The sequence below is a fragment of the Muscardinus avellanarius genome (genome assembly GCF_963383645.1).
Source record: "Muscardinus avellanarius genome assembly, chromosome: 20".
NCBI classification, from domain to species: domain Eukaryota; kingdom Metazoa; phylum Chordata; class Mammalia; order Rodentia; family Gliridae; genus Muscardinus; species Muscardinus avellanarius.
The window spans coordinates 30,337,122-30,363,289 of NC_137806.1; the positions used below are offsets into that span (position 1 = coordinate 30,337,122).

At 45.5% G+C, this 26,168-nt stretch overlaps 1 protein-coding gene across 2 annotated transcripts in view; it reads left to right on the plus strand.

Annotated features, from left to right (window-relative positions):
- Window positions 1–26,168, plus strand: part of DIP2C (disco interacting protein 2 homolog C) — a gene marked incomplete at both ends in the record, with an annotated part of 371,916 nt that overhangs the window by 336,014 nt on the left and 9,734 nt on the right. For both annotated transcript variants that reach the window (XM_080716999.1, XM_080717000.1), the window contains 3 exons: window positions 9,132–9,300; window positions 10,370–10,540; window positions 17,521–17,582. In XM_080716999.1, the coding sequence (XP_080573125.1) occupies window positions 9,132–9,300; window positions 10,370–10,540; window positions 17,521–17,582 (402 nt within the window). The remainder of the gene's footprint in view (window positions 1–9,131; window positions 9,301–10,369; window positions 10,541–17,520; window positions 17,583–26,168) is intronic.

Consider the following 26,168-nt stretch of genomic DNA (forward strand, 5'->3'; position numbering starts at 1 on the left):
TTAAAAAGAGACAGACTAATGGAAGCAGTTTCCTCCATATTGGCGAAGGGTGCTATAAATATAGGAAGGTCAAGCTTGGTGGCACACTCTTTTGGGTTATTCAGGGTGGAGCCCAGGGGCATTCTACCTCCGAGCTACACCTCCAGACCTATTTATTTTTTATTTTGAAATAGGGTCTCACTGTGTTGCAAAGAGCCTCACTAAGTAGCTGAGACTATCCACGAACTGCAATCCTCCTGTCTCAGCCTCCCAAATGCTGGGATTTTACAAGCGTGTGCCACCACGCCCGGCTGGTGCACACATTTAATCCCAGGATTTGGGAGGCTGAGGCAGGAGGATCGCAGGCTGAAGGACAGCCTCGGCAACATATTGAGACTCTCCGCAATTTAGCAAGACCCTGTTTGAAATTGAGCTCAGAGATAGAATACACCTGGGTTCAATCCCTAGTACCAAAAGAAAAAGCAAAAAGTAAAGTTACATCCGGGTGTTGTGGCACATGCTTGTAATCCCAACACTTGGGAGGCTGAGACAGAATCACAGGTTTGAGGCCAGCCTCAGCAAAATTAGGCCCTCTGCGACTTAGACCTTGTTTCAAAATGCAAAGAAAAAGGGAAATAGAGCTGGGGGTACAGCTTGGAGGTAGCATGGCCCTGGGTTTCATCCCTAGTAACACACACACACACATACACACACACACACACAAAGAATATTCTCCAGCTCTGTCCCTGAAAGGGTCTGGAAACAGCCACACACCAGTAGCACTGAGCACCTAGCACCCATATCTTGAATATCTTTTCTTCCAGAAAGAGTTGATTGCAAGGAGGCTGGGGCAGGATGTGTGTGAGATGACCCTGGACTCTCATTCCCACCTAGAAAAACAAGGAAATGCGCGAAGAATGTTGGGGCCTGGTCGTGAAGACTGGTTTGAAGTGGTTCCCGCTGGCCAAATTGGGGTCGAATTATACACCCAAATAAAGATGGCAGCCCTTGGAATAGGCAATGAGCCGGTTTTTATATCTAGATGAGCCAACGGCATGCCTGATGAACCGGGATCTAGAGAGTCGCCGTCCACAAAGCAGTTATTAATTACAAGGGGAAGACTTCGCAGAACAAACAATCGGGTGATCGGAGCAGGTGCCGCTAGTCAGCACAGCCTCGTTGTGAGCCGCACATGATGGGCTGGACGAGGAGTCGCCACTCGTCCTGTGCTCCTGCCAAAGATGCTGGACCTGCATCCAGTTGTGTGGAAGCATCAGACGCTCAAGTTGAAGGACACCGAGCCACAGGAGTGCCCGGAATCTGCACGTCTTAGTGTCCCAAGAATATAGGAAAACATGGGAACTGGCTTGCTGATGTGGGCACAAGGAATCTGAGAAGACAGCTTAAGTGTCTATCCATCTGAACTGGATCCTTTAAGAGATGTAACTAGGACACCCGGTCTGAACGTGCATAGAATATATCTTCATACTTTTGGTGACCTGGTGTGGAGAAAAATGCATTTGTTGGAAATACCCTCTGAAGTCTTAGGTTGAGGTCTGTGGGACATAAGTTTGGTGATTCACCATCTAATAATTCAGAGGAATGTTTCTGTAACTTCGTGGGTATCTAAAAGCTAAAATAATAATAGTAATTTATTGTGTGGTAACTAGGGACTGAGCCCAGGGGCATTCTAACCTCCAAGCTGTACTGAGTCCTTTTTATTTATTTGCTTAGAAACTGTCTCACTATACTGCTGAGAGTCTGTTACTCACAGGTTTGTCCTCAACCTGTGATCCGCTTGTCTCAGCCTCTAAAGTACTGGGATTACAGGTATGTGCCGCCGTGCCCTGTGTATGAACAGTTTTTTGCATATCTTCATCCTAAAGTTACCTTTAATCAAAAAGAGAAGAATGTTGTCACAAACTGTTTTCTAAGATCAAATAGGGATTTTTTAAACAACTTTTTATTGAACATAGTGTACATTTAAACTATATTTGGTGCCCTTTCCCCCTGCCCCCGTTTTCCCTCCCCCCCTACCAATGGTTGTCCAGGTTAACCATGTCATATTCATAATTTTATACATGTTCAGATGTAGACCCTCATTAATCAAGATCAGCCTTCCTCCTCTCCTATCTTTCCATTCAAACTTTGCCGGTATTTCCCCTCCATTATCTGGAGTCCCACTGGTATCCTCTGTGTTTCCTAGTTTGGGCATATTAGAGGAAACATCAAATAGGGATTTTTAAAAGGTGCTATGTAGTCTGTACTCAGGAATCAGAAGATTCATTGTTATGAAAATGGCACTTCTCTCCATGTTGATCTTATACGTTAAGTATAATATCTATCAAAATCCCAGCAGAATTTTTTCAGAAATGGGAAAGATTACCCTAAAATGAATACAAACCTATGGGGGAGAGTTCAGAGCAATTTTGAAATAGAATAACCAAGTTGGAGAACTAGTACTACCAGACTACCACTTCCTGACTTCAAAAATGACTCCAAAGCTACCGTATGAAGACGGTGTGGCTCTGGCCTGTGCATGGACTCGTAGGTAGCTGTGAAGCAAAATCTAGAGTCCAGGAAAAACATTTATGGTCAGTTGATTTTAAAAATAAGTATCCATTCAAGGAGGAAAAATAGTATTTTTAGCAAATGTTCCTGGCACAGCTGGACATCTACATATACATAGATGAGTTTAAACTTTTATCTTCCATAATACACAGAAATTAACTCCTGAATCATAAGCTTGAAGGCCAAGAATTATAAAACATAAGGAAAACGCAGGTTGTTATATCCTGGGCTAGGCAGAGTTCTTAGGTACAACACCAGAGGCTTAATACATAGAGATGCTGATAAATTAGACCTTGACAAAATTTAAAACTTCATGTTCAAAGACACGATTAAGGAAGTGAAAAGATGAGCCACAGACTTGGACAAATATTTGCAAATCATTTATCTGGTGAAGTGCTTGAGCCAGCCCACTATGTAATGAATGGTTGAAATTCTGGAATAAGACCTTGAGCAGCATAACCTAAATATGGGCGAGATTCTTGAGTGGATTCCTCGCCAAAAGAACACCTACAAATGGCCAGTAAGGTCACGAAAAGATGTTGTGCATTGATTATGGAAATGCAAATTAAAACCCTCAGTGACGCACTTCACACCCCCCAAAACAGATGCAACCAAGAAAACAAAATTGGGAAAGCATAGATCTTCTGACTGCAAACTTGGGCTACAATGTAGAGACACAACCACAAACGTGGGAACACAGGAAACTCATCCTTGTTGATGGGAATGTGAAATGGGACCCGACAGTTGGGCGGGGCCCAAAATGCACCACGTGACCAAGCAATTCCTTGGCATCCACCCAAAAGGAAAGCATCTGTCTACCAAAGACTTGATATAATTGCTCACAAGAGCCTTGGTCAAAACCAAAAGGCGGGGAACGGAGAACAACCGAAATGTCCGCTAAGGTAAAGGGATAAGTGAAATTTGTCAAATCTCCACAGTAAGATGCTGCCACAGTGTTGGATGACCTTTTAAAGCATTTCTCGGAATGAAAAAGCCTGACTCAGAAGATCGTATTTCATGTGATTATGTCACTTGAACGAGGTCTTCACAGAGGCAAAAAGGATAATAATTGGCTTGGGCGAGGGGTGAGCATGGGATTGACCGCCGATACTCAGGGGTCGCTTTAGGGTGGTGAGTATGTTCCGCAAATGGTAACTGGTCCAACTCTGCTCACTTGCTGATGGTTTTGGTGCTTAACGTGGGTGAGTTGTATGGCATGCTAAGTACCTAAGTAAAGCTGGTGGTTCTTAGAATTGAGGAAAAGCCTAACATTGGAATAACTGAAGTGCACAGCAGGATCCAGGGACTTCCCACAGCAAGCCTGCCTGCCTATGGGGAAGGGCTGAGCCCACTGGGGGCGTTGTGCAGTTACATTGCTGAAAGCCTACATACAAAGGTTTTCAACGATGTTTTGTCATGTTAATAATCTGAAAGCATTGACTTTCTTTCTGTCCGCAAATGTCTTTTTAATCATTTTGTTCTAAAATTTGGATCCAAATTAGACCAGCTCAGGTTCCAGAAATTATTCAAAAATAATGTCTCCAAATAAAGCAAGTAATTATCAGTGCCCTCCCTCCCCCCCAAAAAAACCACCCAGTATTGGTTAACAAGTACGATCATTAGCATTTGTTGAATTAAGTAAGAGATTTACAAGCTGAGTTTTCTAAGTTTCCCCTATTTTCAGGATTTACTAATTTTTCTCTTATTCAGTACTTATGAGGGTAGAGGGGAATGTGGGAAAGTATTTTCACAAGTGTCCCTGGAATTCTCGAGCCTTGAATTCATGCTGTGGGCCCCACACTTCAGTGTGCTGAGCTCTGATGGAGCAAATCATTAGTCCTGATACATGTTCTTGACAGAGCTGGTGGTGGGCATCTTGTGTCTAATTCTTTTATATATATATATATATATATATATATATATATATATATATATATAAATTGTATTATTTTATTTATTTTTATTTATTTTTTATTTTTTGGTGGCACTGGGGGTGAAACCCAGAGGCTTTCTACCTCTGGGCTATACTCCCAGACCTTTTTTATATTTTATTTGGAAACAGGGTCTCACTAAGTTGCTGAGAGCCTCACTAAGTAGCTGAGGCTGGCTTCGAACCCGTGCGATCCTCCTGTCTCAGCCTCCCAAGTGCTGGGACTACGAGCGTGCGCCACCACGCCCGGTTAATTCTCTTGATTTGGGATCTCCTTATGGTAGCAGTTAAAGTTTGGGAGCAATCTGGAAATGACACTGTCAGAATTTAAAAGGAAAATCATTTCTTAATTGAGTTTTGTTTATTCCTTAAGACATTGGGCTGGGATATCATTGGGCATGTTTGGTGTCTGGCTTTGAAAATGTTAGTCCTTAAAGTTTTCAGCTGCAATGAAATCATGTAAGAAAATCTAAGATGGTGTTGCTGACCCTGATTCATGAATGAGTTGCATGGCATTTGGTGTTAACAATAGCCCTATGTTCTGTCTCCTCACAGATGGGAAAGACACGTAACATTTGCTAATGAGTGGCGATGATTTATAAGATACATACATGCAGGCTTCTTAGATCTTAGGCTGTTTCCTGGCACATCACACATCTTTGGCCCCGAGATTGTCCTTTGTAATATCTGTTCAACAGAGGAAGCATTCCATTCTTGACTTCTTCCTGCTGAAAGCCACCTTGAAGAGTTCTCCTTGGAGTTGACGTGTTAGGCTCTAGTTCCCTGTCACCCCTAATTGATTTCTAGACTGGTTCTATAGTACTGTAGTCTACGCAAGACTGAGAAAGAGGGGTCTTTGTGCAGCAAGAAATCAAGTCCCAGCAGAACCGGTTCCAACTGGGAAATTCTTTCTTGATAGAAGGAGCTGAGATGAGACTTGTTTGTACAGGGGTCTCTGGAGGAAAGGAGAGTGGCACTGTATCTCATAGCTATCACAGGCCATGCGAACGGACTGCAGGTCTCCACACATGATGCCTAGGTCTCTGGGTGTGGGTGGAGGCATAGCTCAACCCTTAGATATACTGCTGGAGCTAAGGAGATATTGGCTTTGCTTTAAGACCCCAAGTGTGCAATTGTTGGAAGGTTATTTGGAGACTTACATTTGGTTTCCTCAAATGTAAGAAAATAACCTGTTGGAAGGCTTGCCCTGTCTTGCTAAACTCACCAGGAACTCCCGATGTCAAGATCAGATTCTTAATTCTGGGTAAGTTTGTACAGACTTCAAGGGTTTGGCTGAGCTTGTACAGAAGTCTCGTTTGGTTGTAAACTTCTCGTAGTAAGCGGTCAGTTTACAGGTCTGAATCTGACCTCTGATACACGATACACTTGTCCCTTAATCTCCTTTAAATGACCTTAATACAAAGTGATCTTTAGTGACTTCACTTCCCAAGGGCTGATCTACGTGAAAAGCTGGCAAAAGTTTGAATGTTACAACTACTGAAATGAGATTTAACCGACTTAGAGAAAATGTCTATTTAATATAAAAAGATGTGTACCTTGCTGTAGATACAGCATATCAAAAGCATAGTGAGCTACCATGCCGTATCCATTACAGAGGCTCTGCTCAAACACAGAAAATAGTAAACCTTCAGAAGGAGCTAGAAAAATTGGAATTCTTGTTATTAGGAATGTAAAATGGCCTGGCTGCTGTGGATTCTCCAAAAAGTAGAATACAGAATTGCCATATAGTCCAGCAATTGTACTTGTATATACGCACAATATATATATATATATATATATATAGAGAGAGAGAGAGAGTGTGTGTGTGTGTGTGTGTGTGTGTGTGTGTTTGCGTGCCTCTCTCCTAAAGAATTACAACCAGGGACCCAAGAAATGACTGTACCACAGAGTTGGTCACAATTGTTAGCAGGAGCCAAAGATGGAAACTGTGGATAGACCGTGTCTATCCATGGTCAAATGGGAAAGCAAAATGTGATAGGTATACAATGAAATATTACCTAGCCTTCAAATGGAAGGAAATTCTGACACGCGCTACCGAGTGAAGGAACCTCAAAGACATTACACTAAGTAAAATCAACCAAACGGGAAGGGATAAATACTGCAAAATACCACTAAAATAGTTGCAATACATAAATTCAAAGAGAAAAGAAAGTAGGCTTAAAGAAACCAGAGGCTGGGAGGAGGAATGGGGAATTGATTACCAGGAACAGAGATTCGAATGTGGGCAAAAAAAAAATTTAAGAACAGGTGTGATTACCTATGACTGTAAAAGTAATGTGCATTTAGAAATGGTTTATGTGGCAAATTTTGTGCTTAGAGGTGTTTCGCCGCAAGGAAACTTTTAAATTAGAACAAAATAGCCAATTTATAGCCAAGCAATAATTTGAGGATTGATATTCCTTTATGTGCCTAAGCTCCTGGATCGCAAACAAATGATTGGTACCCTTTGAAAGGAACACAGAGAGGTCAGCTTGCTGTATTTCCTTTTGGCAAAAATAAATGAAACTTGGAATAGAGGAATAAAAGAAGAAATGGAAACTTGCCCCCAAATGCCCTTTGTCATATGACCTAAAGAATAGCTAACATACTAAGGGCCTTTTTATCAGTAGATAGCGTGGGCCAAGTTAACCAACCTTCCGTCCTTACTTCCTGATGGGCATTCTACCTTTGAACTACACCTCAGATCTGTTTGGTTTCGAAACTGGGTCTCACAGGGTAGGTGAGAGTCTTGCTGTGTGGCTGAGGCCGTCCTCAAACCTTTGACCCCATCTCCGCCTCTCAAGTGCGGGAGCTGTAGGGTGTACACCGCCAGGCTCCGCTCTTTACATTTCTTTAGCAGACTGAATTCTTAGAATTTTGAAACTCATCAGAAAAGATAGGCCATGTTGAAGTGGCTTTGGCATCGTAGCCGTTGAGGAGGCCTCATGTGCTACTAGCTCTGAGATGTCATGGGGTGATGTTATTTAACTCTTCAGAGGGGATTTATTTGGGTATTTTGTTATATACTGTATGACGTCTATTGCTGATTCATAATAGTAAAAACTTAGTTCTGGTAAATATTTTGTCCCCTTTTATCTGAACCATTAATGATAAGATAAAATATTTAATTATTTTTCTCATTTCTCTAATTATAGAGATAAAAGTGATTGTTCATCGTTCTTCTGTTTGACTCATTTTGATATATATATATATATTTTTTTTTTTTTTTGCAGTACTGGGGATGGAACCCAGAGGCATTCTACTTCTGAGCAACACCCCCAACCCTATTTTTTAATTATTTTGAAACGGGCTCATTGACTTGCAAACGGCCTCACTAAGTAGCTGAGACTGTCCTTGAACCCCAATCCTCCAGTCTCAGCCTCCCAAATGCTGGGATTATAAGCCTCCACCACCATGCCTGGCAGGTCATTTTAAAGTACAAATCTAAACTTAAAGTGATTTGGCGAACACCTTCCTTTAACTATTTACTTTTACTCTGGATGCCCGTTTTCTAAGCCACAAGTAGACACGCTTTTCCTTAAATGGCCATTTATTAAAACTCCAGGCTCTGTGATCTGTCCCAACTACTCAGCTCAAAGCTGCTGAAAACAAAATTTAAACACGAGAGTGGCCTGCTCCAAAGAAAATCTGTGTTTACAAAAACAAGCAGCATCTGTGGTTTGACAATTCATGTTCAGAACTTCTAGGCTTCCTACCAAAATGTGACACTCATGTTTTCTACTCTAAAAGCAGACCCACTCTATTAAAGTAGCAGTGTTGGGAGAAATCCAATGGCCTCGCAGCTTTTAGATGTGTTTAAGGAAGTAATCAAAACGGTAATGATTCTGTATCATAACTCCTGTAGTACATGTCACTTTTGGGCTTAAGCACATGATTTCCTTTTACTTAATTTTTATTTTTGTATTGGTGCACGATAGTCTCATTATAATGTGGATCAGGTTGATAATGGCATATATTCACACAGTATTTGGTGCCCTCTCCCCACTTCCCCTTCTCCCTCCTTCCCGATACTGAGTGCCCAGGTTAACAGTGTTATATTCGCATGTATACACATATTCGAATGTAGCTTTTCCTATAATAAACCTCAAACTTCTTCCTCCCCTCCCCCTCTTTTCTGGCTTTGCTGAGGTTTCCCCTCCATTATCTGGAGTCCCTCTGGCGTCCCTAATACTCCCTGGCTTGGGCATATTAGAGAAACATATGTCCCTTCTTTCTGTGCTTTGCTAATCTCACTTAACATAATGTTCTCCAGATCTTTCCATCTTGCGAATGACATTTTGTTCATTACTAAGTAGAATTCCATTGTGTGTATTTCCCATAATTTTGCAATCCACTCATCTGTTAATGAAGACCTAGGTTGGTTCCATATTTTGGCTATTACGAATTGTGCTGCTATTAACATGGGTATGCATATGTTACTGTAATTCTGATTTCACCCCCTTTGCAAAGATACCCAGGAGTGGTATAGCTGCGTTATATGGTGGATCCATTCCGATGGTTTCCTTTTAGAGTATTGGTTTTTCTATCCCTGTCTTGCCAGTGATGGGCTGGTTAGAAGTCCTGTTGCGTGAAGGTTGTGCTAATGTGGCCCTGCCTCGCTGCGCCCTGACCGGCTCTCCTGTCTCCATAGTGTATACTCTGGGCACCAGTCCATTCTGATCCCACCCTCAGAGCTGGAGACCAACCCTGCCCTGTGGCTTCTGGCCGTGAGTCAGTACAAGGTCCGGGACACATTCTGTTCCTACTCAGTGATGGAGCTTTGCACCAAGGGGCTGGGCTCACAGACGGAATCCCTCAAGGTAAGAGCTCGGCGCCCGGCCTCAGTGCAGGAGGTTGGATGGGAAGGGACACTCGGAACAGGGTTAGGACAGTCCCACTGAGATGGAATCTGCCACTGGAAGCTCGGCTTGTTTTCAGGTGCAAGTGTTTTAGGGTTTTTTGTTTTGTTTTTACCACGAGGTTTCTCAGTGCACAAATCGTGATAATTGAGAGTGTACAATATTGTCTTGATTTCTTAATTCTCATTAGATCTACTTGAAAGATCCTGAATTTGCCTTACTCTAGGTGAGTTAAGTTTTTCAGGGAACGCAACTATTTGGTGTTAGTGTTTAAGTAGAAAGGTTTGAGTACGGCTCATTTTTGTTTTGCTGAAAGATCCTATTTTTGAAGGACGGGATCTTAATCAGAATTTTTGCGTTTAAGTGGAGGGGTGTGTGTATGTGAGAGACTGACTGGGGATTGGACCCGGGGTATTCTACCTCTGACCTATAGCCCCAGCCCTTAGTTTTTATTTTGCAACAGGGTCTCATTCAGTTTCTGAGGGCCTCACTAAATTACTGAGGGTGGTCTTGAAATTGCAATCCTCTCTCAACCTCCCAAGCACTGGGATTACAGGTGTGTCATCACACCCTGCTTAAACCAAAGAGGTGTGTGTGGTGCTTTTTCTGAAATAGCCATTACTGTCTTTTTTATTTTTGGAAGGGTACTGGGGATTAAGCCCACAGGCAATCTCCCCCCGAGCTAACCCCCCAGCCCTTCTTATTTATGATTTTGAAAGAGGATCTCACTAAGTTGTTGAGGCTGGCCTCAAACCCGTGGTTCTCCCATTTCAGCCTCCCAAGTACTGAGATTACATGCATGCATCGCCACACCTAGCTGAATCTTTAATATGAAGAATAGCCTTAGAAATTTTCTTCTGCAACAGCATCCAGAAATGGTGGGATCCTGACGTGGGTACCCATAGTCTGGAAATGGGGAGCCGTGGTGGGCTTTCTGTTGCTTCTGTGAGGTTTGGAGCGAAGAGATGTCCGGGTTGCACACCGCCGAGCATGTTTGAGGCTGACATAGTGTCGTTGTCCTGGTTTCCAGGCACGAGGACTGGACTTGTCCCGAGTAAGGACCTGCGTGGTGGTGGCTGAAGAACGACCTCGGATCGCCCTCACGCAGTCCTTCTCCAAGCTGTTTAAAGACCTGGGCCTCCATCCGCGGGCCGTCAGCACCTCCTTCGGCTGCAGAGTGAACCTGGCCATTTGCTTACAGGTGAGTCCTTGGAACCAACACGTGCCCGAGTCGACCCAAAACGACGCCTGTGTAGCCGACTTGCTGACCGTGTTTTCTGGGGCTGGTGCTTACCTGCCTTTAGAATATCTTTTAATCATGTAATGGGACGCCCTTTTTCTTTCTCAGTTGGTCCCTGTGTTGTATCCGTTATTCATGACTAGCACTCCTAACACGTAAGCTGTCCTGGAACATTTGACCTGTTGGAAGAGGGGTAGCGCTTCTCCTAGACCTCTACTGCCAGATCTTTTAGAAATTAGAAGCTAGAAAAACATTTCATTAGTCTTATATATGTAGGGAGAATTTGACCATTGTGTGCGCGCGCGTGCATGGATGTCTAGTTGGGGATTGGCTGCGGGGGCATCCTGCCTTCAAGCTGCACCCCACTCTTGTATTTTTGAAATGCGGGTCGCTCTAGGCTAAGCATCTCACTACAGCATCCTCAAACCTGTGATCCCTCTATCTCCGCCTCTCGAGTGCTGGGATTACAGATGCATGCCCCCATGCCCGGCAGAGAACCTGACTATATTGAGGTTGGGGAACTTTCTGTTTTCATAATAATATAGAAATAGCACAATTGGGCCGGCTGTGCTGGTGCTCGCTTGTAATCCCAGCATTCAGGAGGCGGAGACAGAGGATCACAGTTCAGACAGCCTCAGCTACTTAGCAAGGCCCTTCACAACTCAGTGAGACCCTGTTTCAAAAAACAAAGACTAAAAATAGGACTGGGGGTATAGCCCAAAGGTACAATGCCCCTGGTTTCCATCCCCAGTACTGCAGGAAAAAGAAAGAAGTAGCAGTGTTGGCTGGGCATGGTAGCACATGCCTGTAATCCTAGAACTTGGGAAGCCAAGAGGGGAAGATCTCAGGCTTGAGACCAGCCTCAGTATCTTAACAAGACATTTTCAAAATAAAAACTAAAAATCTCTGGGAGCGTAGCTCACAAGTAGAATGCCCCTGGATTCAGTTCCCCAGGACAAAAGAGAGGAGAAATAGTTGCACACACTTGTAATCCCTGTACTTGGGAGGCTGAGACAAGAGGACCACAAGTGTGTGGCCAGCCTTAGCAGTTTAGTGAGGCTCTCCACAATTTAATAAGACCCTGTTATAAAATAGGACTGGGGGGTGTAGCTTGGAGATAGAATGCGCCTGGGTTCAAGCTCCAGTGCCAAGAAAAGAAATAGCAAAGCTGCTTTTCAGTGAAATAGGTGATAATCAGTAACCATTGCCAACAGAGCTTTTTATTTATTTATTTTTGATAGCCTACTGCTTGACCACCTTCACTCTCCACTTCCTTTTTCAACCTCTTAACAGAAAATATGCCAGTCTGGGTATCACTGTGGCAGATTAAACTTGTTGAAAAAGAAGGTAGGAATTCCCTTTTCCTGAGAGTGTCGCAGGACTCTGTCCTGCACGAGTTAGGGACAGACACACAGAATCAGAACTTTCCCAGGGGCTGGGAAGGTGGGTGGCTGCAACCTCACCTACCGGTACCTCTGACCACCCAGCATTCCTTCCACGTTCAGACCCAAAAGCAGTGGCTACAGGCCACTTGCTGGGCAAGCCCAGGGGCCTGGTGGTACCCTTTCCCCTGCCCACTGGAAGTGCTGGGAGCTAGCTACTCCATCGGAAAAGGAAAGAGAAATACAAAATGCAGATTAAAGCCAAGCTTGGTGGCACACCCTTGTAATCTCAGCATTCAGGAGGCTGAGACCGTAGAACCGTGGTTCGCAGACACTCCAGCTACTTAGTGAAGCCCTTTGCAAAAGTAGGGCTGGGGATGTCACCCAGAGGTACAATGCCCCTGGGTTCCACCTGCAGAACTTCAAAAAAAAAAAAAAAAAACGCAGATTAAGCCTTGTATGGTGACACATACCTATAATCCCAGTACTTGGGAGGCTGTGACAGGAGGATCGCAGGTTCAAGGGACAGCCTGAGCAACTTAGACTGTCTTTCAAAATAAGAAATAGGGCTGGGGGTACAGCTCAGTGGTAGAATGCCCCTGCATTCAATCCCTAGTATCACAAAAAATAAATAACCCAATAAATAAAACCTGTCTGGAAGCCAGGCGTGGTGGCATACTCTTGTAATCCCAGCATTTGGGAGGCAGAGACAGGAGGATCGTAAGTTCATGGACAGCCTCACTACTTAGGCCCTCTACAACTCGATGAGACCCTGCTTTAAGATAAAGAATGAAATGAAGCCAGGCGTGGTGGCGCACGCTTGTAATCCCAGCATTCGGGAGGCTGAGGCAGGAGGATCGCAGTTCGCGGGCAGCCTCAGCTACTTAGTGAGGCCCTCTGCAACTCAGTGAGACCCTGTTTCAAAATAAAGAATAAAAATTTGTGCAGGGGGTGTAGCTTGGAGGTCAAATGCCCCTGGGTTCCAGCCCCAGACCCTCAAAAAAAAAAAAAAAAAAAGAGAATAAAATGAAGATTACAGGTATGCATCCTCATTCTCCGACCCAGAATTTTTGGCTAAAAAATGACTTCATTTCAGTTTGTTGAATTTATGATGAAATTGGGCACTGGAAAGATAGATTTATGTCTCAGGTATTTAATTGCCATTAACATAAACTCCTCTTAATGCTGTTAAATAATGTGACCTGTTAAACTTCCAGAAAAGACACTTTCCATGGCCATGATTACTCTTCCAACATATAAGCTGTATGATCTTTGGTTTTATTAGATATGTAACAGAAAAACTAGCATAATTTTTCCAGCAGAGGGAGGGAGAGAGAAAAGGAGATTTTCTATTTTCCAAGAGAGCTCAGTTGCTTCTTTGTTATGAAAAAACTTGTGCAGAGACTTTGGTCTTTATGATAAAGAAAAAATGTTTATCTAAGAGGAAAGCTCTATTACAAAGAGATTTCTGTGATTAAATAAAGAGTAACCATTCAAGTCAATCTTAAAACTTGAAACTCATACGATTAACCCAGTGAGAAAAGTTAGGGTCATTGTTGAGAAAGAGTGAGATAGAAGGCTCAGAAGGTAATATAAATCTTGAACAAGCCTCAAAATAAAGAGTTCTAAGACTTTCATTAATTTGAGTTTTCGGTTGACTTGGTTCCTCTTAAGCGGCTCTTAGATCAGGGAGATAAAAATAAGGTGCTGGGGGAATTTCTCAGGCCCCAGGGGATTCATCACATTCAGTTGACGTGCTTACGTCCTCTGCCTCCTGTTCCTCCTGTTCCTCGTTGTCCCAGATTAATGGGAGCTAATATTCGCCATCATGGAAACTGGATTCTCAGTTACCCAGCCTAGCCGGCAGCATTCTCATTCGTAAGCAACAGAAACTGCCTCTAGCGTTTTAAATCCAAATAACTTTATTAGAATGTCACTGGGTGGCTCTCAGAATCCCCAGAGGAGGCAGAGGGGCAGTGTTAGGGCCGTGCAACCAGGACTGCATGAGACCACCGCAGTGTCTCAACGAGAGAAGGCTGCTGGCTCCCACACTTGGCACTTGCACACAGGCACAGCATCCTGCCCCTTGTCCTACTCGGACACTTTCCCTGCCCAGAGGAATACTCAGCTGTCCCCTTCCAGAGTTTGGTTATCCACCAAAACCATGGCTTCTGGGAAGGCTCAGAGCAGGGGAGAGCGTCTAATGTTTATAGTTCCAGTAACATCCCTTCGGCCTTTGGGCTAAGATCAACTGCAGAATATAGTTTCCATAGAGAGGCTCCACATTCAACCAGGACACAAAAAGGGAGTTGTCAAAAAGGCTTCAGGCAGGCATAGTGGTGCATATCTGTAATCCCAGTACTTGGGAGGCTGAGATAGGAAAATTGCAGGTTCAAGGACAGCCTCAGCAATTTAGCGAGACCCTATTTGTGGCACTGGGGATTGAACTCAGTGCTGTAACTCTGAGCTACATCTTCTACCTTATTTTTTATTTGAAAACAAGATCTCAGTAAATTGCAGAGGGCCTCGCTAAATTGCTGGTCACAAAGCTGGGATCCTTCTGTCTCAGCCTCCCAAGGACCGAGATTACAAATGTCCAGCACGACCCCAGGCTCTTCTTTTTCTTTTAAAGATAGATACTGAGAGGTAGCAGTAGTAAAAAGCACTATAATGAAGTAAGACAGAAGAATGGAATTATATTTTTTTCTTAAATCTCAAACCACTGCTTATTTTTATAAAATTGGCTCCATTTCAAGCGATGGCGATTTTTCAATATGCTTTTGTTAGCACTTTGGCAGCCCAAAAACGAAGCCAGCCAGTTAAGAATTCTTCTGGGGCTGCCCTCCCTGGATCTGCCTGGTAGTTGTGATTGGGAGTGGAGTTTGAAGAAAGCATACCACAAGAGCAGTCGTACCTCCATGCAGGTGTCTGTGAAGCATCTTCCACTTGTCCCAGTACTTGGAAGCTGAGAGGGGAAGATCACAGGTTCAAGGCCAGCCTCAGCAACTTAGACCCGGTTTCAAAACAGGGGCAGAGTGGCGTAGCCCAGAAGGAGAATGCCCTGGATTCAGCTCCCAGTAACACACATACACACCTCTTCCGCTTTGTCTATTTCCTGGGGGTGTTTGGAGTACATAAGTACGTAACCTAGGAAAAACAGTCCAAGGAGCGGCCCGAGTGTCTTTCTGGGGATTTCTTGCCTTGGTGCTGTACCAGCTCAATCTGGGCAGTAGGCAGGTCCCCCAAATCCTAAAGGAGATGGGAAGAGCACGGACGTTGATGTGTCTCTGGTGTGGTTCCTTCACACTTCAAATGTACATTTTCTTCTATTCTGTTGCCTACTGTGATAGATGACTAGGGGTCAGTATCCTAATTTTAGATATAAAAGCTTCTAGACTTCTCTCCACTACCGTATAATCAGATGCTCAACACTATTTCCATGGAGGAAGAAGTCAGCAGACTGAACCAATGTGTATTCCACATCCTTCAGAAAGGAAAGAAACCCGAGAGCTGGTGTAATTCCAGTACTTGGGAGGCTGAGGCAGAGGAATCACGGGTTCAAGGCCAGCGCGTGGTAACTTAGTGGGACTCTACCTCTGTGAACTGTAGGTTGGGAGTATAGCTCAAAGGTAGGATCCCCCCTGGGTTCAATTTGCAGTGGCTCACAAAGAGGGAGAGAAGGAAGGACGGACGACGGATGGGCTGAGTGCCCTATCTAATACCATCTACCAGGAATACCAGCTACCTCATTTATTAGACAATTACTCAGATACACCTGTTCATGATTAGTCATCTATTTTCTGTTGTTGCGCCGTGAATACGTTGACATCTTTTTAAAGTTTTTTTTTTTAAGCCTTTAATGGTAGTGATTACTTTTAACGATCTCCATTTTTTGACATTGTTTTTTCTTTTTGCTCTGTTCTCTGCTTTCTGCGCTCTCCGCCCTCCCCCTCCCTCTCTCCATCCCATTTGTATCCTCGGGTTTGGTGCGTGTGTGTGTGTGTGTGTGTGTGTGTGTGTACCATCTCGGATTTCTGTTGGCCCGGCCTGCTCTCCTCTCTGCTCGCTCCCACCCCCTGCTGCTGTAGCCCCACAGGCTGTGGACACTGGCCGAGCAGGTAGGGGACTCTGCTGTTCGTCACACTACTGCCTACCTGCCTAGCTCCTGACCTACTTAATACCCGCCTCGCCAGCTCCCGGCAGTGGGACAGACCAGACGCTGAGGGCAGAGACTGAGGGTCCACAGACCCTGCGGTCAGGGGCAGCAGTGTTCCCACCTGGGTCTCTCCTAGGTTTCCTGAGCGCAGCACACGCGATGGCCTCCTTGTACGTCATCAGTGGTTTCTTTGCGTTCACCTCCATCCCTCATCCTTTGCCACTTTCTGTGACTTTTTGATTTGCTTGTTTTCTTTTTTAATTGCCCGTCTCTGGTTATGCCTTACATTCCTCAGAACATCCAACCAGTTGTCCCTCGAGCCTCACTGGGTAGCTGTAGCTTAGAGAGCTTCTCCACCTTGCGTTCTTGCTGTGAGCATCACCCAAGGCCTGTTTGCATGTGCTGTCTTTATTCCATATCGTGATGCCAGTGACCAGGATTACTGAGTAGCCTGCCGTGCCTTAACATTTTCCTTATCTTCAGTCTTATATTTAAACATGCCTTTGGCACAAGATTGAAGAATTTAGACTGTCTCCTAAAGAATTAGAGCAGAGCTCTTCAAATAAATTGGGTTCAGCGATTTATTTGGGGAAAAAAAAAAGCGTTCCTTTTTTGGGCAAATTTGTTCTGGGTTCCATCTTTTCCCGACCAAGGTATGGTATTGTCTTTCTAAGAAACGTATGGAACGTGTTGGTTTGTCCTGTAGCTTGAATCATATGGCTCTTAGTTGGGCAGAGATCACTGCTCAGAAGTCAGCCCACTTTATCTTTTGAAGGGATTTATGAGGCTCAGATGATACTTCGGGACTGCTTTATTGAGTAAAGTCAGAGAGCTCAGACCACAAGGCCTTCCCAGATGACCGAGATAAACAACATCACAGACAGAAATAGCCTCCTGAGGCTAGAGACCGAAAGGCCAAGTCCAACAAAAAGGAACAAAATAATTATCTCTTACATCCTTCGCTTCGATCAGTCCATGTGTCACAGCCCGCGTCGGTATCTTGAGCCCCAAAACACCTCTCTGTGTGCACAGAGTAGAAATTTCTCAGCAAATGATGCTTCCTCTCCTTTGCAGCTTCCTTTTGCCAGCCAACTATTTTTTTTTTTTTTTTTGGTGGTAGTTTGGGCCTTCTTTGACTTGGCAAAAGGCGTGGCACGTCTCATATTTTTATATGTATAACGAGTGGCCAAGCCGTGTGGAAGTCCGGTATCCCACTAAGATACCCTTTTGGGGATTTGAGTTACGGGACGGGAAGGTAGGAAGGGTGTGTTTCTTGTCATTAGTTTTTGTTTCCAGTTTGAGGTTTGACCAAAGAAATGCTTGCCAGCTAACAGAACGCTCAAAGCCAATTTCCTTCCAATTTTGCAGATTTGGGCTTAACCACACTGTGTCGTTGCTTGCAGGGGACTTCTGGACCCGACCCGACCACCGTCTATGTGGATATGAGAGCCCTGAGACACGACAGGTATGGTGTGCTAGGGTTGTGTTTCTTCTTCCCCCCTTTGACCCCCTTCTTGATTGTCCAGCAGATAGGTGTCCATACGGAGGACACACAGACAGCGCGGTCATCCTGCTCCAAGCGCAGCCGCCTTGTGGATAAAGTGGGAAGAGCAGGGCAAGGTGGCTTGTGCTTTGCAGGTGCAAACTTGGTTGCACAAGAGCAGAGATGGGACCAGGCTTGCTCTGCCCACCGGGCTAACTGGAAAACTCACTTTCTTCACCTCGGCTACGTGTATCAGGCCTCGAACCTCCTAAAACAACGTTCTGCTATATCCTCCGGCATTCTTGCAGCTGTAATGTAAAGATTGGGGCACATAACTTAGAGGAAAGAATATTTATTTTCTTGCCATTTGAGGCTCAGTCTCTGTGAAGCTGAAGAGTGAGGATCTCAGAGCTTGGCAGCAGGAGGCCGAGGGAAAGCTTGTTACAAGACAGAGGCCCCAAAGCCAGAGAAAGGGAGAGGCCAGGGGAAGAGGATCCTTTGTTTTTGTTTTTGTATTTTTGCGGTACTGGGGATGGAACGCAGGGGCATTCTATCTCCGAGTGACACCCACAGCCCTATTTTTTTTTATTCTTTATTTGGAAACGGGCCTCACTGAGTAGCTGAGGCTGTCTGTTAACCACAATCCTCTGGTCTCAGCCTCCCAAATGCTGGGATTACAAGCCTGCGCCACCGCACTCTGCTGAGAGGAGCCCTTATAATCCTCGAGGCTGCACCACAGGGACCCACCTCTAGCCACACCCAATGGTGTACCAGGTACCACCCAGGTTAATCTATTGTGATGGGTTTATCTGCTCCTGGGATTAGGACCCTCATGGCTCAATTGTCAGCTCTAAACACAAGGAAGCTCTTTCAGGGACATTATATATCCAGCTATAACATTGGCCCACATGTGTTTACCTGAATTAAAATGGCTTCTGACGTTATTTCCATGAAAGGTTAAAATCAAAGTCAAGCTGGGCGTGGTGGGCACGCTTGTAATCCCGGCACTTGGGAGGCGGAGACAGGAGGATCGCTCAGGTTCGAAGCCAGCCGAGCTGGCTTAAGAGACCCTGTTTTCAAATTAAATATAAAATAGGTCTGGGAGTGTAGCCCGGAGGTAGAAGAGTTCCATCACCAGTACTACAAAAAAAAAAAAAAATCAAAGTCAAGCTACCTTCCTTCCCCATACAGCTTGTTAGGTGACCTCTGAGCAAGACTGAAAAAACAGGGAGGGATGTCCAGGAGGGAGACAAGGTGCGAAGACTTCAGAACTTTGTCAACAGGGAGAGCCTATGAAAATGCCCCAGGGAGCGGGGCATGGTATGGTGCGTGCTTGTAACCCCAGCATTCAGGAGGCTGAGACCAGAGGATCGTGATTGTGGTTTGTGGACAGCCTCAACTACTTAGTGAGGCCCTCTGCAAATCAGTGAGACCAGGTTACAGAATAAAGAATAAACAATAGGGCAGGGGGTGTAGCTCGGAGGTCGAATGCCCCTGGGTTCCACTCCAAGACCTGCCAGAAAAAGAAAATGCCCCAGCGAGCGGGGCGTGGTGAACAGCCTGTAATCCCAATACTTAAGAGGAAAAGGAATCTCGGGTTCCAGGACAGCCTCAAAGGATTGACACTCTGATCAGCGTAGCAAGAACCCATTTCAAAATAAAAATAGGGCTAGAGATAGAGCTCAGAGGTAGAAGGGCCTCTGGATTCCTTCGCCAGTACAACAAAAATCAATATTTAAGTAAAATAAAACTAAAAAATAGAGCTGGGGGTGTTGTAGCTCAGAAGCAGAATGCCCTTAGATTCAATTCCTAGTACTATTAAAAAAAAATAAAAAAGGAAAGAGGATTTTGCCATTTTTGCAATCATAGGTTGAATAGGTTATTTTCTTCTGCGTGGCTCTGGGGTGCCTGGGCCTTGTCTATGTGCTGAGCAGGTTCTTAGGTGATGTACGTGCCCAGGGCTATTTGCTGCTATTTCCTTTCTCTCTTGTTCAACTACCAACGCTGTCCGTTGGGCGATGGTATAACACGTGGTCCTAATTGGCAAAATCATCCGTTGTGACACTTTCCTGACCAGGCTGCTTGCTTGTGACAATAAAACATCTGACGTAGAGGAAATGGGCTCTGTGAGCTGGAAATTGTCCTGCAGTTATCCATCACTAGGTGTAACAATGGGTAACATCAGTGATGGTGATAGTTTGCCGGGATGCCGACCCCCAGTGGACTGGCCCCACCGGCCGCTCCTGCGCAGGACAGATCACAGGGCTGCTGCATCTGCCGTCCAGGCCACGGGTGTCTGTCCTGACTATTGCGCCCATTGGCTCCGTGCTGCAGCGGGGTTTTCCTCAAAGTGAGGTTTTCCCATCCTTAGTCTCCATCCTCTCCTCCATCGGATGGGGCTCTGAGAGCTTGTCAGACGCCAGAGCATCCGCAGGAGGCAGTTACCTTTTGAGGACACCGAAGCCACGCCCTGCTCAGGAATGCTAGCTCACCAGCTTGACTTGCAGCATCTCCGGAGAGATGCTGAGCTGGGAGATGCTGCTGGTCCCCGACCCCCAGGCTCGCTCTTTTTTTTTTTTTCCAGGACCATGGGTGACCACAAGTTCCTCTCCTTGGATCTCTCCTGTCACTGGCCACTTAGCAGCTCTGCTCTGCCCTCCCCGGGGCCTCAGCCCACTGCACCCATTTGGGCTCTTCTTTCTTAGCTTACACTGCAGGGAATCTCTGCAGCATCTTCCTCTTTTCCTCCCTTGCTGGGTGCCGGCTGACCTTCCTGACACCTCTGCACCCTACCTGCAGCCCCTGAGCACGCACCCTCAGCCAGCTTCACCCCGGGGCGTCTGTCCTGCCCGTTGAATTTTTCAGTCTTCCATCTGCACTCAAATATATCGCATCTCTGTGAAGCCGCCCGTAGAGATTCCTGGGAGAAAGTGTTTTCCAGCTTTTAGGCCCCAGAATCACTTTTATTTTGTATTAAGGATTGAACCCCAGGGGCGTTCTGCCTCTGAGCTACACCCCCAGCCCTACTTTGTTCTTAAATCTTGAAACAGGATCTCACTAGGTTGCAGAGGCTGGCCGTGAACCTGCAGTCCTCCTGTCTCAGCCTCCCAAGTACTGAGATTACCAGCGTGTACCACCGTGCCCAGATCCCAGCATCTTTTGACCATGCACATGTGAACTGTGCGTGGAAGCTCTCAGATCAGACAGGTCAGAGTTGAGATCTCTCTGCCTCTGGCCCCAGGAAAAGCTATCGAGCTCTGTGGCCTCCGTTCCCCCTGTGGAATCGGCACAGTAAAACCAGCCTTACCAGGCACCTGTGTGGACTGCAGAGCACCTTGGTGGTAATAGAGTGATCCGACGTCACTCAAGGGGCTCAAGGTGGAAGGTGGAGGTTTGGGTGGTGAGGTGGCATATCCCCCATGGACGACTCTCCTCGCCCGTCCTAGAACACCCTGGGTGCTGCCTCGGGGGAGGGCAGCAGCTAGGCGTCGAGGGAACAGGAGAAACCCCCAAACGCTGGCCCTGTTCCCTTCCTGAGACTTGGTGTCAAAATGGGACAGTGGTTTTCTTACATCAGCTCGATGAGGGTCGGTCCTAAGGATTAATTACCTTTCCCGTTGCCTTAATGACACATTCACTTGGGAGCCCCAGAGCACCTGCCCAATTATCACTTAATTAACCTGGGGAAGGCTGACTTGTCAGTGTGGCGCACTTCCTGGAGAGAGGGGAGAGAGCACGTGTGTAATTTCTGAGAGGAGAGAGAGGGGGCGGGGCGAGGCACAGAGGCCTGGAGGCAGGCTGCGGGAGGGCCGCCTGGGAAGCCGGCGAGCAGATAGGTCCGCTCGCCATTTCTGCCCAGCTTTAGTGCTGTTTCTAATGTTCATCTTCCTCTTGGGACCCCAGTGGTGTGGACTTGACAGTCCGCACGAGCAGCAGGTTGCCTTGGGAAACACTTCTGCATTGCATAGATGCATATCCTCCCCATGTCCAGAGTCAGCTTAGCTCTCCCACGTACACCGGGGAAATAATGAAATTGTTTTTGAGGCTGTTCCAAAGGAACTGAGGTTTTTTTTTTAATATTCTTTACAGTGTTTTCATTTAAAACAAATTCAGTCACCCTGTCAATCTCATTTGATTTTTCCTTAAGCAGTTTATTTTTTCAGGCTTTCAAGTGGAATGAGAAATCTTTTTTCACCCATTTTAAAGGAATAGTTCCAACAGTTTGTCAGATTGTTCAAAGGGAGCGTGAGCATAAGGAGCTACGGTGCAATGTCCTCAGCCTTCTCGGTACCTGTGACCTGTGGTCATGATCACAGGTGTCACTAGAAACACGTGCGTGCCTGGCCAGCGGGGACCAAGGATCTGGATCTTGAGAGGGTAGAACAGAGGTGAATCGATAGACTTAGTATTAGGATGGGAGGAGATGGATAGAGATCCAGACAAAACTGCCAGCCAGGGACCTCTGTCAAGTCAGATCCTCACCTCTGTGCGTGCGAGTGCACACGCGCACATGTTTGTGTATCATCCATATGTTTGTGCCACCTATGAATGTGCTTGTACATTTGTGGGAATGTGTCGTGTTATTGTCTGTTATGTTGAGTGTCAGCCATGTGTGAATTTGTATTTGTGTGCATTTCACAAATGTGTGCTGTGTGCGCATGTAAAAATGAGATGCATGTGTTGCACTTGTGTCTGAGTGTTATATTGCACACATGCACTTGTATGCATTCAAGTTCTTATGCAAGTGTCACGTGTTTGCTTCAAGTATTCATGTATACGTGTGTTGGATGTGCCGCATGTATGAGGGTTTGCAAGTGGTACATGTACACACATGCAGCGCGTGTACACACATGGGCGTGTGAGTTCGTGAGTGTGTAAACACGAGTGTTGTATATATTTTGTGTGCACAAGTTCAATGCAAATGTGACTGTGCTAGTGTGTTGTGTGTGCAAGTGTGTGATTGCTCGAGTGTTAACCCACATGTGAGTGCTCGTCTATGGCTGTCCTTTGACCTGGCTCGTTCTGGCCTGTGGGCCTCGTGGACAGGGGAAGAGGCCTTGAATGAAGTTCTAACTTCTTTGCTATATGCTCCCACCTCCAACTTCTGATTCTATCACACAGTCCTCAAGTGACCATCATGAACGGTTTTACTCTTCTTTATTTTGTACCAGCCTCTGCCGGTCCCCTGTCCCTGGTGGGCCAGAGCTGAGCATTGCGAGTCTTAATGACTGAAAGGAGTCTGTTAGCTGTCGAAAGGTTCATTTGGGCTCTGGGTATGATTTCTGGGCTCCGTTCCACCACTTTTCTCTTTTTTGGGGTGGCGGGGGTACCGGGGATGGAACCCAGAGGCATTCTACCTCTGAGCTACATCCCCAGCCCTATTCTTTATTCTTCATTTTTGAAACAAGTTCTACGTTGCAGAGGACCTAAGTAGCTGAGGCTGTTCCATGAACTGTGGTCCTCCTGTCTCAGCCTCCCAAATGCTGGGATTACAAGCGTGGGCCACCACTACTTTGTAACTGTGCGATTCTGCCGATGTTGCCTTCTTTGGAGTTTTGCTTTCTGTGCCTTTAAGATGGTGATGGTGGTACCTGCTACTAGAACTGTTAAGAGAGTTGAAAATATGTATCCTATGTGCTTGGGATGTGCTTGACCAGTTGCAAGCTTCAATACATGTCATCTCATAGTCATGCCTTTGTGTAGTTACATAAATTATATGTACATATGATAGTTTCCCTGTGTCCAAAGGAATATTGTTCTAACATCCTGATATACCACAGGCTGTAGCTGCTCCGGTCCCTTACATAAAGTGGTAGAATCTCTGCATCTGACTTGAGCACATCCTCCCATATTCCTAAACCAACTCTGTATCATTTCTAACACCTAAAGTGGTATAGGACTGTGTAAATAGTTACTTTGCTGTATTTAGAGAATGAAAAAACATTCTGTACATATTCAGTACTGATTCCAGCTTTAATTTGTGTGTGTGCGTGTGCAAGAACCATACCAGGGATTGAGCCCAGGGGCATTCTACAGCCAAACTCTGCTCACAGCCTTTCTTATCTTTTGTTTTTAAACAGGGTCTTCCTAGGTTGCTGAGTCTCAGTACGTTACTGAGGCTGTCCTCAAACCTGCTATCCTACTGCCTTAGCCTCCCAAATACTGGGACTACAGCCATGCACCACCACGCACATCTTAAAAATATTTTTAATCTGTGGTGGGTCGAGTACACTCATGTAGAACCCACTGATAAGGGGGCCGACTGTATTTGCTTTTTCATTTTAATTATTCGCACGTAATTTTCTCCGTTGTTCCCACGTTTGAACACAGCCTTCTAATGTGTTGCTGAGTTCAACTTAGTAGATAATGCGCACTCCCGGGTCATGAACACGTTCTTGTGATGAAGTGTCCTTGAAAATTAGACACCTTCTTCCAGAGAAAAAACAGCATGAAAGGTGAAAGGAGAATTGGCATCTTATGCAGCGTCTCTCTCAGTGCTTGGATGTGAATTTCTGCATCCGCTTTGCCCTTTGAGGTGTGCCTAGATATTTGTGGAGTTTGCTTTTAAGTACTTGTTTGGTTTTCCTTCTCCCTTGGTGCCTGATTAAGGAAAAAAAAAACACACAGAAAAAAAACCACCTTTGTCTCTCTGCCTCTCAAACATCTCGTGTGTGTGTGTGTGTGTGTGTGTGTGTGTGTGTGTGTGTGTAAGGATTAAGGCTGCTACGACGCCCTGTGTCCCCAAGAGCAGTTGAGGGGTAGCCGAGGACTCTTCCCAGGGACCCTGCCTGGATTTGGATATGTGAATGCAATATCTTTTAAATCTAATGATTTTTTTCCATGTGATTTTAACAATCCTGTCATATGTGCTTTGCTAGCTGCAAAGAAAAACAGCATGATGTTAAAATCCAAGCCATGTCAATAAAACTTGTCACCACATCCTCCTCCTTTTGAACTTGACTCAGATAAGAAAACTAAATTTCTTCCTACCACTTATATTAATTAGCCGGGAGTCTTTGAATATTATTTCCCCTCCATCTCTAGGGATTTTTAGAAAAAATTCTTTGGATGGTCTTGTTACATTGTTTTAGCTGCTCTGAATTATTTTTGGAAGGAGATGTGCTTTAATTTTTCATGTAGATGGAGGACTTCTCATGTGGCCTTTGCTGATGTGCCCTTCAGCACTCGGATTCAGCGCTGAAAGGCCCTGAATGATTTCAGCACCTTGTACCCGCCTTGGTAAGAAAGAAGCCCGGCTTTCTTTGGACTGAAGGGAAGAGTAATTCTTAGATATCTTCCTTCTTTTCCATGTTGTCGGGCAAGATTCTCAGCTGAGATTGCATCCTCCTTCCGTTCTTTGAGGCTGAGGGTAAATGCAGAAGAGGGGACAGGAGAGAAGATCCAGTCTGCTGAAAGCCACAGAGGGTGTTGGCGCAAGCACTGGCCAGCCTGCACATGGCCAGGAGAACCTTCCTGGGGCTTATTTTGTCTCTGGTCTCATGGTGTCCGGATAGAGGCCACAGGAGAAGACAGAGCTGAATAGCCTGGCACCTGGCATGACTTGCAGGTCCCTGGGAATTCACCCATCATTTTTTCTTTATACCAAATAGCTGTGCTTTACAGATGATATTGCAGTGCCCTTGAAGCCATCCCCAAAACGACAGATGTCAGAGGTACTGGGTGCCTCTGACCCTGTGCCTGGCAGGAGTTTCCAAGGACCTAAAGTAGAAGTGAATACAGAACAGATAGCAGAAAGATGGAAGCTTGGCTGCCTGGTTACTTGGCTAGACACCTTTGGTTGAGCTGGGCCTCTGTGCACCTCGGGTTTGGTTGGGGCCACACATAGGCAGAGCTGTGAGTACTTGAGGACCAAACGTCTCTCTGTCTCAATCAACATTTTCACTGATGTAATCTAAAACTGTCTTCACACGTTAGATGAAGATGTACTTTTTGGGATTCAGTCCGTGTGAGGCTAGGTTTGCAGAGCTCAGGACATGGCAGTCAGTGAGGAGCAGAGAGGGAGAGAGGCCAGAAGCAAAGAGCCAGCAAGCAAGGGCTTTCAAAGACAAAAGGAGAGTGCCTAAGGCCACAGCCCCAAGGACCCACCTCCTCCAGTCACACTTTACCTGCCTAGGTTACCACCCAGTAAACCCATTACAGTGGATTTATCCACTGATGCGATCACAGCCCCGATGACTTACATACATCAGCTCTAAACACGGATGCCTGAGTCCTTCAGGGAACATTCCATATCTGACCATAACACTATCAAACATGATCAACATGGTCGGGACCTCTTGAAAAGATGCCAATGAACCCTCATTCTTTTATTGGTTGGGGGGAATATTTTGGGGGGTATTAGGGTTTGAATTCAGGGGCATTCTATCTCCAAACTACCCAACCCCATTTTGTTTATATTTTGAAACAGGGCCTCACTAAGTTGAGTTTCACTCCTTGCTGAGGCTACCTTTGAACCTGCAATCCTCCCGTCTCGGCCTCCCATGTACTAGAAGCTGAAACAGGAGGATCTCAGGTTCATGACCCGTCTCACCAACTTCGAGAGACCCT